The sequence below is a fragment of the Penicillium macrosclerotiorum genome, assembly GCF_028827735.1.
Source record: "Penicillium macrosclerotiorum strain IBT 26536 chromosome Unknown utg000010l_segment0_segment0, whole genome shotgun sequence".
NCBI classification, from domain to species: domain Eukaryota; kingdom Fungi; phylum Ascomycota; class Eurotiomycetes; order Eurotiales; family Aspergillaceae; genus Penicillium; species Penicillium macrosclerotiorum.
The window spans coordinates 873,686-892,748 of NW_026643089.1; the positions used below are offsets into that span (position 1 = coordinate 873,686).

The 19,063-nt window shown below is 54.4% G+C and overlaps 3 protein-coding genes across 3 annotated transcripts; all 3 read left to right on the top strand.

Moving 5' to 3' along the window:
- Positions 1-82: 82 nt before the first annotated feature.
- Positions 83-5,625, top strand: N7462_009968 (uncharacterized protein; the record flags this gene model as incomplete). The annotated part of the gene is made up of 2 exons (XM_057081682.1): positions 83-1,162; positions 1,258-5,625. 2 exons carry the CDS (start codon positions 83-85, stop codon positions 5,623-5,625), a joined length of 5,448 nt encoding a protein of 1,815 aa, XP_056928722.1.
- Positions 5,626-5,910: 285 nt separating this feature from the next.
- On the top strand, positions 5,911-16,699 carry N7462_009969 (uncharacterized protein; the record flags this gene model as incomplete). Its single annotated transcript, XM_057081683.1, has 2 exons — positions 5,911-12,330; positions 12,515-16,699. The coding sequence occupies 2 exons, from the start codon at positions 5,911-5,913 to the stop codon at positions 16,697-16,699; spliced, it is 10,605 nt and encodes a 3,534-aa protein (XP_056928723.1).
- A 103-nt stretch (positions 16,700-16,802) lies between these two features.
- Positions 16,803-18,266, top strand: N7462_009970 (uncharacterized protein; the record flags this gene model as incomplete). The annotated part of the gene is made up of 1 exon (XM_057081684.1): positions 16,803-18,266. The coding sequence occupies one exon, from the start codon at positions 16,803-16,805 to the stop codon at positions 18,264-18,266; it is 1,464 nt and encodes a 487-aa protein (XP_056928724.1).
- Positions 18,267-19,063: the final 797 nt, after the last annotated feature.

A 19,063-nucleotide genomic window follows, 5' to 3' on the forward strand; every position in this document is an offset into this window, starting at 1 on the left:
CCTTTCCTCGCCTCACATTCCTCACTACCCTTCCACATGGTGGTCTGGGCCATCTGGGCATCCCTCTGAATCATTGCCCATCATGTTCAAGGCCCTGATGGGCGGGGGCCGGCCCTCGTCCGCCTCGGACACTCGCAGAAGCTCCAGCTCGAAGAGCAACCGTCGCAAGACCGATAATAAGTCCATATCAAGCCGCAAATCCTCACGGGGTGACGACCGTGATCGCGGCTTGGGGGACCTGTCGGTTTACACATCTTCTGTCTCGGGCAGCCAGCGCGGTCCGGTCAGCGTCGCCGGGGACTCCGTCGCATCGACTTATGTGACCGCTGAGCCGGATGCCATTGAGAACCCTGAGCGCACAATCATCGAACGAGTGCCGAAGCGCAGAGAAAGCGACCGGGAAAGCAAGAGTTCCCGCCGCCGCGACCGCGACCGATCGGAGAGCCGAGACCGCGATCAAAGGAGGAGCCGCCGAGGCACGGATGATGGACGAGATGGTGATCTGGATCGAGAGCGCGACCGTCGCGAGCACCGGCGCACAAAATCGGGAGACCCTTATGTACCGCCAATCTCCACGTCCATGCCATCTAGTGCCCCGGGTGCCCAATTTGCCGCCGACATTGCCGCTCCCGGATTCTCCCAATTCCCCATGCAATACGATAGTGGCATGCCCTCGACATCAGTCTCCCCCGGCCATGATACATCACCGGCCCCATACGACCCTCATGTACAGCAACAATTTCCCGGTCAATTTCCGACGGGGGTCGCGCAGCCTTACCTCCCTCACAATCCTGCTGGTGCCGCAGCCGATTACTACGGTGATCAAGGCCAGTCGGTTCAAGATCAGCCGGGAGTTCGCCCGCATCAGCCTGAAGTCATCCCCAACAGCCAGACACATCTAATGACCGCCTCGCCCTCTGCCAATCCTCCACCAGAGCCTAGCAGTATCGGTCAAGTCGGAGCGGCCGCCGCTTACTACGCCGATGAAGCGGAGGGGGTTGTTGAACTGCAGAACAATCCCTCGTCTGGTTTAGCTTCAAAGCCTCCGAAACCTGGGAAGCCCTACAAGCCATCTAGCCAGTCCAAACCCAGCAAGCCTTCATCTTCATCTGCTGCCGCAATCTCAGGTGCTGCGGCTGCCGCCGGAGCGATCACATATGGAGTAGGAAACTTCGAGGAATCTCACTCCCAATATTCCTCCACGACAAATGTTCAACACACGACTTCATTATCCCAGCCGGCTATTCAATCCACCAGCAAGCCCCCCATTCGTCTGGGGTTGGGGCTGGTATTGGGATGGCGGCCGCAGGCGCAGCCGCAGGCTATATGCTTGGTCACCAGCATCACCCCTCAAGTCCCGAGCACTCATCACAGTACACCTTCCAGAACTACGAGCAATCATCCCAGGGTGGCATTTCTCCCTATGGTGCTCACCCAAATAATGCTATGGTTGCTGCTGGCGCTGCTGGCGCTGCTGGGTATGCTGCACACGCTGCGTATACACCTGGATATTATCCTTACCGACCTGGAAGCCTTGCCCTTCAACACCGCCATCGCGGTCCTCTTTCCAGGTTTGTGGATTTCTGGCGTGATCCTGAAGGCGTTGGCCGGTTTGAAGATTACACCGAAACTATCGGTGTCTGCAAATATTGTTTCGAGCCTGGCACCACCTCCGTCGATGCCCCTCGCAAGCATCACTACCATGGCCGTCGTCACTCGTCTGATCGCTATAGTAGCGGGGGTTCCTCTCGTGTGAACAAGCTCAACCGATATCACTCTTCTGAAGATGAGAGCCGCCGACGGAAGCGATCGAAAAAGTCCTCGTCATGGCTACCGGGCATGCTCGCTGGTTATGCAGCAAAGTCAATCTTTACAGGCAAGGGCTTTGATGATTCCTATAGTGTTCGCTCTGGCCGAGTAGCAGGCGATCGGATTGCTTCTCATGATGGCGAAAGCGTTTTCAATGACCAAACAAGCTATACATCCCGCGGTGTTGTCCGACGGTCTGAACGGAGCTCTCCAAGAGAGTCCCATTCCGACAGTAAACAGTCTCGACGGACACGCTCACGGTCGCGATCATCATCTCGATCGCGCCATTCGTTTGTCAAGGAAGCAGCTTTAGGGGCGGCTGTTGGCTCGGCTGCTCTTGCGATGTCAAAACATCGCCGATCTCGCAGTCGTTCACCTTCTAGAACCCAGCGCCGGAAAGATTCTTCATCCAGTGGATCCTTCGTGAATGTTTCCCGCCCTGCTACCAAGTCTATTGGGGGCTTCGCTTCTTTCTTTACCTCGGCCTCCGAGAACCGCAAGACGAAACGTAACAAGAAGAGTAGGACCTTTTTCTCCTTCAACAGTTCGTCGTCGTCCTCTCTTGATGCAGATCTCGCCTTTGGCAGTGGCTTCACCAAGAAATCATCAACCAAGCTCCAGAAGAAGCAAAATAAGAAAGGCCAGAAAAATAAAGATGTGGATGCTGCGCTCATTGGGCTCGGTGCCACGGCAACTGCCCTTGCCGCTGCATCACATCGCCATGGCCGGACCACTGGCCAGATGATGACTTCCAGAGAAGGACGTTCCTCTAATTACAACTCTTCAGCCACGATTGAAGATGAGTGGGTTGATGCCGAATCAGAAGAGGATCGATCTTCTAGCGCTAGTTCTGCACTGGCTTTCGGTGGTAGCAGTGCTGAATCTAGTTCCGATTCGAACAGCAGCGGTGGTTGGCGTTGGGGCTGGGGTGGAAAGAAAAAGAAGAGGAGCGAGAAGAAACATTCTGGCGCGGAGACGGCTCTGGCAGTCGGTGCTGGCGCACTCGGAGGTGCCGCGCTTGCGTCGGTTGCTCGTCACCGCGATAGTCGAGTTTCTAGCAGCGCTGGAAGCCTTCAGCAGGTGTATCCGATGCCTACATCTGATCCATCCCGCTTCGACGTTGCCAACGTCTCTCCATCGGTCATGTCTGTTGACCAGACTCCCCTTGTGCGCCCCGGTCCTATCCCTCTGCAGCAGCCTCAACCCTACACACCGGTCTCCCAGGCCGTCTACACTACACAGGGTGTGTTGCCGGGATCCATTCCTGCTTATAGTGCCCCTGCTGTTCCCCCCATTTTTGCCAATGAGCATGATCGATACAATCTGCAATATGAGGGCTCTCAGACCATCTCTACCGGCAAAACGAGTGCAATCGCCGAGCGCCGTCAACACCGTCGCAGCGACTCTTCGCCTGTATTTTCAACCCAGGAGAGTTACGTGCCAACACCCAGCCGCCGCTCGACCGTCAGAGACCAGGCTTCTGTCTCTTTCGACCTAACTGAAGAGCAAGCTGAGCGTGAACGTCGTCTAAGCCGCCGCGATAGGGATTCCCGTGATGACTTCGGAGAAGAGCGCGTCCAGTTGATCGATCGAGAGGAGGAGCTTGCCCACGAGGATGCTGAGCGCCGGGAGCGCCGGGAGCGCCGCTACAAAGAACGCGAGGATGAGAAGCGCAGAACCGACAGTGACAAAGACAACAAATCTTCCGCTTCCTGGGTCGAAGCAGCTGCTGTCGGTGCCATTGGCGCTGCAGCTGCTAGCAGCATCATTTCTTATTCTCGAAAGAAGGACGAGGAGGTGGCTTCCGAAACTAGCGCCCGCCGTCGCGACGAGCGTCGTGAGCAACGCCGGGCTGAACGCCGAGCAGAATCTTCTGTGCTTTCGAAATCCGATGTCTCCCAGCCTATCGAGGAGGTCGCTGTCGTGGAACCTAGAGAAACACCCTCGCCTCGCAAGAGAAATACTCGCCCCGCCCCTGTGCATGATGATTATGCAGAGTTCTACGCCCCCGAGGAGATTCGGCATAGTCCGGATCGAACCAGCCGAACCCGCGACCGTGACTCCGATGATACGCCAACAATCGTGGAAATCGTGCCTGCCAGTGAACGGGTAAAGAACAATGATATGCCTCGCGACGACTTGCCCCAATTTGCGCAAGAACCTTATGAAAATCATGATCATCTCCCGTGGCCGGTTCCACGGTTGAACTTTATTGAGCCAACTCCTCCCCAAAGCATCAATGGCTCAGTGCGTGGCACTTCAACCCCCATCACCCCCACAGAGCCGGAGCCACAAGTCGGCAAATCAGGAGATGAAGATCGTGAACGCCCCTCGACTGGCTCGCGGGTATCATGGGGAACCCCAGAGACTCATGAATATGAAGTCCTCTCTTCTTCCGAGCAGGATCCGCTTGAGCAGCACGATATCTCCCCTCTGGAAGAAGCCACCAAGGAGCTACCCATGCAGACTTCAGAGAATGGAAAGTCGAAGGAGATCAGTGCCAATCCTGTCTATGGAACAGATATTGATTTCGCTGCTACTGTTGCTGCCGCAACTCAGGCTGCTGGGTTCGATCCTTCTTTCGTTATCAACGATCCCAAATATCATACGCGCACCTCGCCTCCTGGATCTGAGGACGAGGGTACTTTCTCTCCTCGGTCAAAGTGGACAGATCCCTCGATGCCGGTCCAGCCTCACGTTGAAGGCGAAATCGATAGCTACGAGCCGAGCAAATCGCGCGATATCGACCTGTCTCTCGAGCATGTCATTGATGACAAACCCTTCTACGCCGAGCCTGAATCTTTCTCCAAAGACAAGGATGTGTCATTCTCCGAGACCCGAGACCGCGGCTCAATTGCCCAGGAGGTCATTGAGCAATTGAATGGGAAGACTCCACGCTTTGATTCTCCTGAAAATGATGTCTATTCCATGCCCGGTGGATTCGAAACTCCAGATAACACGCGAGACGTTTCCATGTCTCGTGACTCTCGGTCCGTGGTTTCTGCCCCCCTTGAGAGAGAATCAGAGAAGTCGAGCAAGTCTAGAAAGTCGCGTCGCAGTGGGGACGATTTCGACTTTCCGCCCAAGACAGAGTCCTCCGTTCCCGAGGATTTTGATGTCATTGATGAGGAGAAGACGAAGCGCCGAAAGCATCGCTCAAAGCGCGAGAGTGATACTTTCTCTGTGGATGAAGATACCCGGTCTGTCGTCACGTCAATCGAAGATGACAAGTCCGAACGGCGTAAGCGTCGTTCGAAGCGCGACAGCGAGATGTTTTCGGTCGACGATGATGCAAGGTCCGCCGTTACTTCACTCGAGGACCTTGAAAAGTCTGAGCGGCGCAAGCACCGCCATCGATCCTCGCGGGATACTTTTGATGACACCGCCTCAATCACATCTTCTCCTGCCCGTATTGACGAAACGCGGGAGAAGCGCCGAAGCAAGGACAGCAAGGACAGCAAGGAAGAGAAGGAGAAGAGCTCTGGAATCCTGCGCAGCCTGTTCGGCTCGCGTGTCTCTGCCCCACCAGAGCGTACCCGGTCTTCTTCACTCGACAAGCGCTCGGCTCGAGATGTGATGTCTGAAGTCGGGGTTGACGAGGAACGGCGCCACCGCAAGAAGCGCTCTTCTCGACACCGCAGTTCCAGCGGAGGAGATGCACTGGATGAACACAATTCGGACAATGATGTCCGCAGTCGGGATGATTTAAATCTGGAGGAGTACAGATCGCAAAGGCAGCAGAAGGAGGAGCGACGTCGACACCGATATGAGGAAATTGTTGAGTCAGGGAAACGCCGGGAATCTGAGAAGGTATAGCATCTGAATTTTCCTTTCTTGTCTAATGTTGTTCTTTGTTTCGTGTACACTGTTATGTGCCATATAGTTCCCCTTTTTGTCTCTGGTTTCGTTCGATTTCGGATTTGGCTGCAGCCTATTTGGTTGCAATCTATCTATTGCACAGAGAACCCCAAGCAAGCAAACAAACAAACAAAAAGAAATCATACTAAGCTCTTTTTGGTACTATTCCATGTGCAGGACGGAAAACCTTCGGAATATAATGACGACGGCGATAAAGATTATTTTTTAGGGGAGCGCCCCGAAATGCCAGCCACCGCTGAGCGCGATGAAAGTGGTGCTTCGGGGCTGGAATCAGCGGTTGAGGGTGCAGCAATTGCTGGTGGTGGTTTGGCTTTGGCTGGACATATCTTGCAACAACGGCCGCGCAGTCGATCCACGTCCCCTCCAGTTGCTGAAAAAGCCATGACTATTGCCCCGAAGTCCCAAAGTAGACCCTCTTCGCCAGAGATGACTCGAGACGCCGACCAGTCCCCGAGCCGCCGCCGGCTATCCATGGCAAAGTCGACCACTGAATCGCCAACTGCAGTGCCTTTGCATTTCCGTCGACCCCCGACGTCTCCAAGTCTATCACGCGCCGTGCCGGTTGCTCCCCCGTCGCCTACGACTGAGTCACCAGGGTCACCCAGCCAGTCCCGCCATCGCCGTTTGAACTCGGTCGAGTTTAGGAATTCTCGCGAGATTCGTCCCCTGTGGCTTGTCGAGCGCCATGGCTCTACTAAGGGCGAGATGGCCGAGGCTGATGAGCCGCTTCCTTCTCTTCCCTCCAGCAAGACCTCGTCTCGCGCTCCATCAATCGAAGACCTACGCACACTTAATGACGAGGATGCCGTCAGGAGCTGGGAGCCGATTGATCTCAGCCCATCGATGTTGGAGCGCCGCCGGCCTCTTGACCTGACGATTTCCACCACGCAGGCCAACGAACCCAGTCACGATACTGACCTGCTTGACTCGCAGCAGGCGACTCCCACTGCCGAAGACTTTGGCGTTGCGAAGAAGGAGAAGCCAAAGTATGAGTTCCACTCTCCCTCCGAACTTTTGCAGGACCCTGCCGCGTTCCCGGAGATGCCTCACTCACCTACCATGGAGGCTCTTCCTTCTGCCGAAGGATCAATGGTTGGAAGTAGGGAGCTGGAGACTCCCATCCAAGAGAAAGGGGTTTCTATTGATGATGTCCTCAAGGGAGCTGGATTCGCAAGTGTTGTTGACGCGGCGGTCATTGCCGCTGCAAAAGGAAGCGAGGAACATGCCTCCGAGGAGAAAGCAATCCCTGATTTTGATTCTTTGACGAAGGATGAGGTACAATCTGCTTCTACTAGAGACGTGTTCAGCGCGGCCCAGCCAGAAGAAGGCCCTGAGCCGTCACTAGCGCCAGCTGCTAAATTTGGAGGCTTTGCCGATATTGTCGATGCCGCGGTTGCCGCCGAGGGGCCCCAGGAGAAGACCACTGAAGAAGAGGCGATTGGCGAGCCCGGCACCGCAGTTGAAGAGAAGGCGCCCTTTGAACTGACGTCGGCTCCAGAAGCCGATCCCGAAGCCTCTAGAGAACTGGTCCCCGAGCCTGTCGAAGCTGTCATTGAGCCTGCTGAGGTTACTCCTACTGAGGAGCCTGCTATCGAAGAGGCTGCTGCAACATCTTCTTCGAAGAAGAAAAAGAAGAAGAAGAACAAGAAGGGCCAGGCTAGCCAGAGTGTTGATTTGACCTCCGAGCCTGTGGAACCCACTCAGGAACCTGAAGAGCAGACTCCTAAGGTCGAGGCATCCGAAACTGCACCTCAGTCTGTTGAAACCGAACCAGTCCCTTCAACCCAGGCTGCCACCGGCGATGAGATCTCTCTTCACCCCAAGCCTCAAGCGGAACCGATCCAGACATCTCGAGAAATCGAGCCCGAAACTGTGGAAGTCGCGGAACATGACAACATCGAGAATGTAACAGCTCTTGAGCCTCCAGTTCAATCTGAAAACCCTGCTGCTCCCGCCGAAGAAGAAGCAATCTCTGTTCCTGAGGTCCTGGCTGAGGCTACAGCTGATGTGTCTGCTCCTGTTGATGCTGAACAACCTGAAGATGCGGCTTCTTTGTCCAAGAAGGCGAAGCGCGACAAGAAGAAGCAGAAGAAGAAGGCTAAGAGTATTTCTTCTGTTGAACAGACTGAGGCTGAGGGTGAGGATGTTGCGAGCGCCGAGCCGTCTGATCCCATTCTTCCTTCGGTAGAGCCATTCGCGGAACAACAGCAGACAGCCTCGGAGGCCGCTCTCGTCAATGAACCTTCAGAGCAGGATGCGTTCCAAGATGCTACGGCCGAGGCTGGACACACTGTTGAGCCAGAGGCGCCCGCCCCCGATGCTGTTAGAGAAATCGTTGAGCCTGTAGAGCCGCCTTCCCTCGAAGAGCCCGCAGTCCAGGACACTCCTTCTGCGCAAGAATCAACAGTTCGTGAGGATTCGAGCAATGCAATCGATGAAAATCTGGTCGCGGAAGCCCCGCCAGCCGATATTTCTCTTTCTGAGCCTCGGGACGTGGAAATCAAGGATGACTCTCAAATTGAACAAGCTATTGTTCCGCAAGAAGAGACTTTCGTTCCAGCTGCCATTTCTGATGAATCCCCCCAGCTGGAGAAGCCCGTCGAGTCTGACGACGATCTTTTCCATGAAGCTGTTGCTGAGCAGCCGCACCTCGCTGAGCACCAGAAAGAGCAGCAACTTGACCCCTCTCAAGAGCCCGCGGCAGAGGAAGCGTCCTCGCTCGAGTCCGAGGGTGTCAAGGCAGAGGAGGCACAGGACGAGCAACAACAGCCTAAGAAGAAGGGCAAGAAGAATAAGAAAAACCGCAAGTCTGTTACTTTTGAGGATGCGGAAGCCCCCATCGAGCCTGAGTCAGTTCCTGAAGCTCAGCCGGAGGAGCCGACTGCGGATGTCAAACCTGAAGAGTCAGGCAATGCTGAGGCTGTTGAAACCCAAGATCCTCTGACTGGCGGTGAGACCCAGCCATCCGAGAATGAACAACCCATCCAGGTTATGCCTGAACCTGTGTCCGAGGATCCAGTTACTTCCAATGCTCCCGAAAGTACTGGAACCGGCGAAGTCGAGCCAGCTCCAGCTCCTACTATGGAGGATCTTGGGTCTGCCAAAGAGATGTCTGTTGAGCCTGAAGCTCCAGCTGCTGAACCCGAGCCTGAGATGCCTTTGACTGCGGCTCAGAAGAAGAAGGCCAAGAAAGACAAGAAAAAGAAGGCCAAGCAGCAGAGTGTCTCCTCTATCTCTGACGCGGAAAAGCCAGCCGAGCCAGAATCTTCTGAAACCCAGCTTGCCGAAACTCAGGCCGTTGAGGAACAGCCCATCGAGGAACAGCCCATCGAGACACAGCCCATCGAGGAACAGCCCATCGAGGCACAGCCCATCGAGGAACAGCCCATCGAGGAACAGCCCCTCGAGGAACAACCCTTCGAGGAACAGCCTGCTGAACTTGCAAAGCCCGCTGAAGATGCCCCTGCTAGTAGTGGCTACGCCGCTCCAGAAATCTTGTCTACCGTTGAAGAGCCAATCGCTGATATTTCAGCCACGGAAGAAAAGACTGAAGAGCCCATTGAGCCTGAGAAGTCCTTGAGAGATGCCTTAGCTCCTTCTCTAACTCCTGACGTGGCCGCAGACGTACCTGTTGATTCTGCAGATGCAGAGAAAGCACAAGATGAGCCTCGGCTTTCTCAACCCCAGGAGTTGGAAGACAAGTCACAGCCCGCAGAACTGTCGACAGAGCCTGAAGTTCCGATGACTGCAGCCCAGAAGAAGAAAGCCAAGAAGGTCAAGAAGAAGCAGCAGCAGCAACAGCAGCAAAGTATCAGTTCCATTACTGACGACCCCTCAGCGGCCGAGTTTGCCCCTGGTATTACACCAGAAGCGGATGCCGCCGAGGCCAGCAACGATGCCCAGGGTTCCCCAGCACTGGAGACTCCGGTCACAGAAGACAAGCCTATTACCATAGATACTGAAACCGTTGAGTCGACCAAGGAGCCGGATGTTACTGGACTACGCACCGCTGAGCCCTCCACCGAGCCCGTCGCTGAGCCTGCTGCTGAGCCTGCTGCTGAGCCTGCTGCTGAGCCTGCTGCTGAGCCTGCTGCTGAGCCTGCTGCTGAGCCTGCTGCTGAGCCTGCTGCTGAGCCTGCTGCTGAGCCTGCTGCTGAGCCTGCTGCTGAGCCTGCTGCTGAGCCTGCTGCTGAGCCTGCTGCTGAGCCTGCTGCTGAGCCTGCTGCTGAGCCTGCTGCTGAGCCTGCTGCTGAGCCTGCTGCTGAGCCTGCTGCTGAGCCTGCTGCTGAGCCTGCTGCCGAGCCTATCGTTGAGCCCTCCATCGACGTTCCTCTTGTTACCGAGGAGCTCGCTGCTGCATCTGATTCTGCTCAAGTGGAAGAGAACAAATATGATCCCCATGATATTGAACAGCCAAGTGAAGAGGTTTTGGCCTCAATTTCCCCCGCTGAGGCTCCTCTTGCCGACGAGCACATTGACACTCCTGAGGAGATTGAAGCTTCGCCAGTCGAGCCAGAAGTGCCGATGACTGCTGCTCAAAAGAAAAAGGCCAAGAAAGAAAAGAAGAAGCAGGAGAAGAAACGCCAGTCTATGCTGCCTGACGAGCAGCCAGCAAGCGAGATTGAATCTACTCCCGCGCAGCAGCAGACTTCCGAAAGTCTTCTTGAACCATCAGTTTCTGTCTCTGATGACACCAAACCTGTCGAGGAGACTAAGGTGATAGATACTCCTTCAGCAGAGGCGAATAGCGAGGCAAAGACCGAGGCCAAGCCAGATGCCAGTGAGGACCAAATGGTTGCTGATTCTGAGAAAGATGTCTCTTTGCAACCAATTGCGGATGAAGCGCTTCCAACTACTGAAGAATCTATGATCGGGCCTGCCACTGACATTCAATCTCGTGAAATCGACTCTCAATCTTCCGCAGAAGCTCCCGGTCCGGTTGAATTCAGCCAAGACTCGAAAGATATATCAATTGGACAGGACTCTACTTTAGATACGTCTATGGAGCAGACGGCTACGGCTGAACTTGCCACTATGGAGCAAGCTGGTGATGAGGCTATTCCTGCTGTTGAGCAAGTATCGGAGCAAGCCACAGCTGAGGAACCCCCAGTGACTCCTTCATCCGAGGGCCCCTCCGCAGATCAAGTTGGCAATGAACCAGCGACCCCGAAGTCTAAGAAGGACAAGAAGAAAAAGAAGAAGAAGAACCAATCATCTGTTCCTGACGAAGAGCAACAGCCTGAGCCTGCCAATGAGGAAGAACAGCCTGAGTCTACCAGAGAGGAGGGTCCAATTGAGCCTATTGCTATTGAAAATGTCGAGACACCCGCCTCTATAACGCTAGAGCCCCCTTCGCTAGCAGACCATGCAGAGGTTCCCGAAGAGCCTGTCTCGGAAGAAACCCCCGCAAATGAAGTTATGCCTGATCGAACCAGCGAAGAGACCGCCGAAGAAGCTTCACAACCCACGGAACCCGAAATACCAATGACTGCTGCACAGAAGAAGAAAGCCAAAAAAGACAAGAAGAAGCGCAAATCTGTTGCCTGGGATGATGAGTCTATCCAACCTGATCAGCCCGCTTCTCATACTGAAGGTGCTGCGCTCATTGAGACTCCAACTACCGAATCCAGTCCCATTGAGGGCCAGGGTGATTCAATTGACAAGATCGAGATTCCATCCGAGACGCCAGCAGAAAATTCCATTGATGAGGCTGTCGAGGTTACAGAAACAACCCAACCTGGCTCCAATGCTTTCTCTGAGGCTGTGTCTCTGGAAGCCGCCACTGAATCCGAGCTCAAAGAGCCCCAGAGCGAATTGCCTGTCCCGTCCCAAGATGAGGAACAGCTCGAAAATCCTGCTGAATCTGCAGCGCTCTCTGATGAGCCGCTTCCTGATGCTGAAAAGACACAACCCCAAGAGGAAGAATCTTCAACCCCAACTGCAGACTCTACAGAAAAAGCAGCAGAAACGGCAGCAGAAATGGGCCTGTCTGCCAAGGAGCGCCGTAAGCTCAAGAAAAAGGAGAAGAAGAAGGCTAAGTCTGTGGACTTGACGGACGATTCACCGGCAATTACTGAGCTTTCTCAAGAGACGGAGGCTTCGGCGGTAGCCCTCGTCGACGCTGCTAAGGACCCAAAGCTAGAAGGACCCAATTCTGGCAATTCAGAGGCCCCTGATGCCGCAACAGATGCTAACTTTTCAAGTGAGGTTCAGCCCTCCAGCCCGGCGGGTGGAGAGATCTCTGAACAACTATCTATTGAGCCCCAGGAAGCGGAGGTAGTTATTGGCGATGTGAACCGCGAGGCCATTGATAATGCACCTGCTGAACCTGAGACGACCGCCTCTATCACCCAGCAGCCCACCATCGACGAACCCGCAAAGTCTGAGCAGCCTGAAGGCCAGTCGCCTACAGAACTATCACCCGAACCCGAGTCGATCATTACGGAAGTCGCAGAGGAGACGCATGGAAATTCCACGGAGCCCGAACCCGAGCCCGAATCCGGTCTGTCTGCCAAGGAACGACGCAAACTCAAGAAGAAAGAGAAAAAGCGCCAATCCAAAAACCTCGATGCCGAAGGAAATAGCTCCACAACCGAAGCCCTGCCAGTCGATTCGCGCGAACAGACCCCAGACTCGACCGCAGTGACTGATGCCAACATTCCCCCCCCAAGAGACCCAACAATCTGGGACACGGGATCTCTCTATACCCGTCACGGCACCCTCGCCTGCGGAGAATGACGGTAAAGAACTTCAGTCCCACGACATAGAAACGCCTCCCGCGCCGGAAAATATTTTGCCTTCGACTGATCAGTTCTTGTCTTCGCAGGTAGAGCAGCCGCAGATAGAGACTCGTTCTTCAGATTATCCTCCCCAACCCGTGCTTGAGCGTTCGTTTGATTTTGGCGAAGCGAGTGGTAGCGATGTGCAGAAGGAGGGGGTGGAGCATATTTTTCCAGCTGGCGAAGAGCCAGTTGTTCATGACGTTGAGAAGAACCGGAGCAAGGAAGTGGAGAGGGATGATTCAGTGAAGCAAGAGGAAGGTATTTTGAATGATGCACTGAATGAAGAGAGCATTAAAAAGGAGGAAGGTGAACAGGTTGAGACTGGAACTTTAGTCCCGGAGGAGATGCCGGAGGTGGTCGAAAAGGAGTTAACTGAAACCGTGCCGGTGCAAGAGGAAGTTGCTGAGGAGGCCGCGGAGCCGGCTCTATCCAAGAAGCAGAAGAAGGAGAAAAAGAAGAGGCAAAAACAGCAAGAAGACAATTCTGAGGAAGTGGCATCGGTCCATGAATCGGAGCCATCCCAAGCGCAAGAAAGCGAGGAGCCCAAGGGTGCTCCCACAGTTGCCGAAGAGACTGACACCATGGCAGTTCTCGAACCTAGCTCGTCTTCTGCGCAGGAGGAAATGCAAACTGGTGAAGATATGCTGGTGGAGCAGGGCCGGGACATCTCTTTAGAGTCACCTGTTCCTCAGCCGTTTGGTAATGTTGAATTCCCCCTTCAGGCCAAAGTAATTCGAGAAGACGCTGCTGTTTCGGAGCCTGAACAAATTGAGACGGCACAACTGTCAAGAAAGTTGAGCAAGAAGGAGAAGAAGAAGCAGCGCCAAGCTCTTCTTGCGCAACAAGCCGAAGAACAGATAGAGCCCGAAACCGTCGAGGTACCTGTTCCCGTTTCAGAGTCTGCCGATGCCATTCTATCCATCGAGCATGACGAGAAACACCATCCCAACACGGAGGAACCTTCGACCTTATCTTCGGATGTGGTTGATATCCCAGAGCTTCACAATGAGCCTTCAATCGAAATGACAGTTCCCAAGGCTGAAGCTCCAGAGTCCCCCTCGGGGCCTATCGTTAACTCGGGAACTGAAGAGCATGATACGCCTCTCAATGTTACCGATACTCAGATTGATGAGCCATCCGCCGAGACGTCGAGGGAGCAGCTTGTCCCTGAAGCACCAGCAGAGCTAGCAGAGCCAGCAGAAGGACTGCCTGAGGTTTCCAAGAAGAAGAGCAAGAAGGAAAAGAAGAAAGCAGCTGCAGCTGCAGCTCTTGCTTTGCAGCAAGCAATCTCTATGGAGTCGGAGATTACAGAAGAGCCACAGGTGGCGGAAGAAGTTCCTGATATTCCAAAAGATCAGCCCGTCGTTCAGGAAGTTCGAGCGACTGAATTACAGACCTCATCTCCAGAGATTTCCACTGCTCATGATGCTGAAGAGCAGTCTGAACCGGTGACACAGGAGCACATGGCAAGGGCCCTCGAAGAACCTGTGCAGGAGCCAGATCAACAAATTGAAAGCCCACCGGATGACCTAGAGCAGGCTGTTTCCGAAGTGCCCATTTCCCGGAAATTGTCCAAGAAGGAGAAGAAAAAAGCCAAAAAGCAGACTGCACAGGATTCTATTGATTTGAGTGTTAACCCTGTCGATGAAAGTCTCGCAAAATCTCGAGATGCTGTCGACCCTGAGGCTTCGCTCCCGGCTGAGGCGGCCATGGCGGAGGAGACAAAAGAAACCGAGGCCGGCCAGGGGGTCCACGATCCATTACCTGAAGAACCAGCAGCGCTAGTGCCAGTACCTGAAGTTGTTGAAGCTTCTCCTACTCCAAATGCCCCGATCGGTGAATATTCCAGTGCCCAAGTCGAAATGACTGAGAAGGACGAAAGCGAAGCCATCGTTTCCTTAGATCCATTCGATGCGCCTTCCTTCCACCAAGTCGATGTTCCGAGAGGTATGGATGATCCCTCGGACCCGGCCACTCATAACGTCCTTGACAAGATAGACTCTCAAGAGAACCAAACCCAGAAGGAAGAGTTAGAGGCCAAGCTTGGCAGCCAAGATCTTGAGAAGGAAGCCGACCTCGAGGTAGCTGGAGATCTGTTCGAAGACCGACCTCGAGAGGCCCAAGTAATTGCACCTCTTTCCAAGAAGCTCTCAAAGAAGGAAAAGCGCAAGGCCAAGCAAAAAGACACCATGCAACAACTTCCGAGCTTAGATGTCGGGGGCGTTTCTGATGCCCCTCCTGTGGAATCTCAGGCGGCTGACACAGCCGTATCATCCCCGGTAGCCGAAGCCAGGCAATTGGAGGAGCCAGAATCGACAAGGGAACTCGAAGAAGAGCCAGCCAAGCCCGAGAACATCGAAGCCTTGATTGAACCCCAATCGGCAATTGAGCCAGAAGCCTTCACTGAGCCTGTTATGACTGCCCCTGAGGCTGAGCCAGAGGAACCAGAGCCACCACTTTCGCGCAAAGCTTCCAAAAAGAAGTCCAAGAAGGCCAAGAAGGCCAGCGAGGCCTTGGAAATAGAGCCATTTGTTGACACCACTCCCGATCAGCAAGAATCACACTTTGCTCGTGAGCTAGAAGAGTCTACGCGAGAGCTTTCAAGCCAAATCCCGCACGACGCCAAGCATGCTGAAGACGAGTGGCCTACAATAGAGTGGGAGCATGGGAAATCTCACAGGCCTGAGCCCCCAAAGGAAACGATACATGAGACCGAGCCAGAGCTCGGACTGATTCCTACGCTGCCAGAGTCAGAGGTAATTGAGGAGTTTGAAGAAGTGAATATCCCCAATACTCTGGATGATGCCAAGCGAGAGATTGAACCTTCAGTCGAAGAGGAAGCTTGGTCTGCGCCGCTCAGCAAGAAAGACAAGAAAAAGGCCAAGAAGAACAAGCGCAAATCTGAACAAGCTGCCTTGGCCAAGCTTGGTGACCAGCCCGAAGAGCCGCCTCATAAGATGGTTGAATTGGCCCATGAGTCTCACCCCGAGCCACCATTCGAGGATGTGGCTGCTAAGGCCGTTGAGACTGAGCCACCTGTCCGAACTACCACTCCTGGTGGCTCCAAGGTTGCACACATTTTCCCTGGTTTGGAACGTGGAGGGTTTCGGCGTTCGGCCGTCAGGAATTCACCGTCGCTAAAAGATAGTGCTGAGGAAGAGACAGTAGCGGACCTGGAAGCGAATCGCGACATCGCGATCCCCGTCTTGGAAGCACCCCTAGCGACCCATGAAAAGAAAGAAATTGCCTACATTGCCGACTCCAGCCCGACGCCACCTACCGAGGGCGAACGAGGTGTCTTGTCTACGTCTGGTGCGATTGATGCCCCAGCCGGGGCCTTTGCTTCTCCGGATGAACTATCGACGGATCCTGAACCAGCGGTTCACCGTGAGAAACGCATTGAAGAACTGTTCCCATCGCCAATGCGCGCGGCTTCTCAGGAACGATCGGACATGCTCTTCGGACCGTCCCCTACACCTGCTGAAGAGGAGCCACACTCCCGGCACCTATTGCCCTCTCAGATGGAGGTTGCTGATGCTGCTCCCTGCGGGTTGCGCCGATCGCCCTCCATCATCCACGGACGACATCAGCACACTCCTCGAACGTGGAACTTGGACGAGGCTATAATTCCAGCTCAAGCTCCGTCCCCGCCGCGGTCACTGTTCGGCCCATTCGGCGAACACGATCCACTCTCTCGGCCCCGGACCCCGTTGGATACGATCGCGGAGCAGGAACCCGCTGATGGCAACCACGCATCCACGGCTCAACGCGGGACGCCCCGTCTGGAGATCAAGCCCGAGCACGTCCTTCCACGTCCACACACTCCCGTGCGCAAATTCACCGACAATTCTTTGGCAAGGGAACAGTGGCCGACGGACAATGAGTCTGGGCCGAGTCATGATGACCTTTCCAAGTCCAGCGGCGGCAATGGCTCGCCTGTCTTGAAAACTCCCGACCAGGGGATGCCGGTATTGAAGCCCAGCGGGAGCAAGGGCAAACTGCGTCGAACGAATCGCAGCACGAGTAGCGATCTGCGGGCGGCTAGTCGAGCACTAGACTCCCAGCCCCCGCCAAATCTCGATCTCGATCAGCTTCCCTCTTCCTCCTCCTACGACCCCATCACGGACAAGGGCAAGCGCCCCGTACGAAACATGGCCGATGTCTACGTAAGTGAAGAATCCCCAAAAAATTTTTCTAATCGCCTTGATTGTCTCAGCAAAGCGTGGTGATTTCATTGTTTGTTTACTAACAACAGAACAGGAGGGATGGGGCGAGACACCCAGCTCCCCGCGGTCGCCCAGCCGACCGCCTAGTGTCCGCCGCCGCCGCAGCATGCAACACCTTCAAGACCTCGAATCTCGCCTCGACCAACTCATCTCCGAGAACCGATTGCTCATTTCCGCTCGAGATGAGGCTGAGGACAAGCTGCGCAATGCGACCGTCGCTCGGCGGAAGAGCGACCGGGCCCTCAACACCAGTGGTGCCGACCTGAGAGATCGAGAAGCTGAGGTGGAACAACTCAAAAGCTCGGTGGAGTGGCTTCAGCAGGAGATGAGCCGTCTGACCCAGGAGAACGAAGGGTTGACCGCATCCAATGCTGCTCTCGCCGCTGCCCACGCCGCCGAGGTCCACACGGTGCGCGAGTCGTCCACGCGCGAGCTCGATGATTTGCGGTCGCAACACACAGCACTGTCCACCCAGATTGATGACCGTGTCCGACAGGAGATTGAATCCGCCCTGGCTCAGAAAGATACCGAGTTGCGCCGTCTTCGTGCCGAACTCGAGGAGGCCCGCGACAAGGTGAAGGAGCTACAACAGCAGATCGCAGCGTCAGTCAACGATAATACTCTTGTCTTCCGGGATGAAGATTACTTCGACGCCGCGTGCCAAAAGCTTTGTGGCCACGTTCAACAATGGGTGCTGCGTTTCTCCAAGCACTCTGACCACCGTCGTTGCCGCCCTCTAAGTGAGCTACATGACGAGAAAATCGCCGACCGTTTTGACAATGCTCTTCTCGATGGCTCCGACGCGGATGCCTACCTTTCCGACCGTGTTCTTCGTCGCAATGTGTTCATGTCAGTGGTCATGACCATGGTCTGGGAATATATCTTCACCCGCTATCTGTTTGGCATGGACCGGGAACAGCGTCAGAAACTCAAATCTCTAGAAAAACAACTGGGAGAAGTTGGTCCTCGGCGCGCAGTCCACCGCTGGCGTGCCACCACTTTGACCCTACTATCGCGACGCCCGGCCTTTGCTGCCCAGCGTCAGAGCGACACTGAAGCGGTTGCACTGGAAATCTTCGGCACGCTATCGCGTGTGCTCCCACCCCCGTCACAGGTGGAGGCACAGCTGCTTGAGTCCCTCCGCAAAGTTCTCCGTGTTGCAGTTAACCTCTCGTTAGAGATGCGTACTCAGCTGGCCGAGTTTATCATGCTTCCTCCTCTCCAACCCGAGTATGATACCAACGGCGACCTGGCCCGCCAAGTGTTCTTCAACGCATCGCTCATGAATGAACGGAGCGGCGAGACGACGTCCAATGATGAGCTTGAATCCCAGCAGGCCATCGTTCGCATCGTGCTCTTCCCTCTCGTCGTCAAGAAGGGCAATGATGTTGGCGAAGGCGACGATGAAGTGGTGGTTTGCCCGGCCCAGGTCCTCGTCGCCCGTCAAGACAAACGTGTTTCTCGAATGATGAGTGGTGACCGCATGTCCTTGGATGCTACTCGCTCGGTCCATAGTGTGGCTCCCAGCGTGGCTCCTCCCTCGGTGATGGACATGAGCAATGTGATTTGAGGCGTCACACTCTGATCCTGATTGCTCCCATCATCTCTCGTGGGATGTGCTCTGCCACTTCCATGTCTTTCTTCTTGCTTTTTTATCTGCTTTATACCTCATCATTGGATGGTGAACCGGCTTTTTGGCGTCTCCTCTTGGTGGATTCTCGGGAACTCTTTGCGCCGATGACTGGGCATGAGTTATATGGAGTTGAAATTTCCTTTTTTTCCCTGATTATTATTTTCTTTTCATGTCTCTAATTTTGTTGTTTTTGATGGAAGATACGGCTGCTGCATTGTGTATTTACTATCTTTGATGCCTGATGAGTGATGACGACTTGTACTTCTCGCACGGCAATGTAATAGAATCATTCCACATGTACAGAGTTTAAAGGATGTATTACAAGTTTTCCAAGCCCATAAATCTTTTAGACACTAAGGGGTGCTGAGCGTAGCCATGCATTGACTTTGCTGTATAGGCCAGTGAGCCTTGGGCCCCCAGTCCCTACACCTAAGACTTTCAAATCCATGTTTTGATTCTTCTCCTTTCAAAATTCCATTGAGAAGCCGAATTCTACCCAAAAGTCAATCCTTTGAGGACATATTTTAATTTTCTCTGTTTCTCACCTTGCTTTGTGCCCCCCAATAGACTCGATACGCTGTTGGACGCGTCCCCAACTTTGCACTCTGATTCCCTTCGCAACTCCTGCAATCTCGGTCAGTCCACTAGTATAGAGGTATATGTTTCATGTGCTCCATATAACATGCTCCAGTGCGAAGAGACAATACCCCTGTACTAATGGACGAAAGTGACTG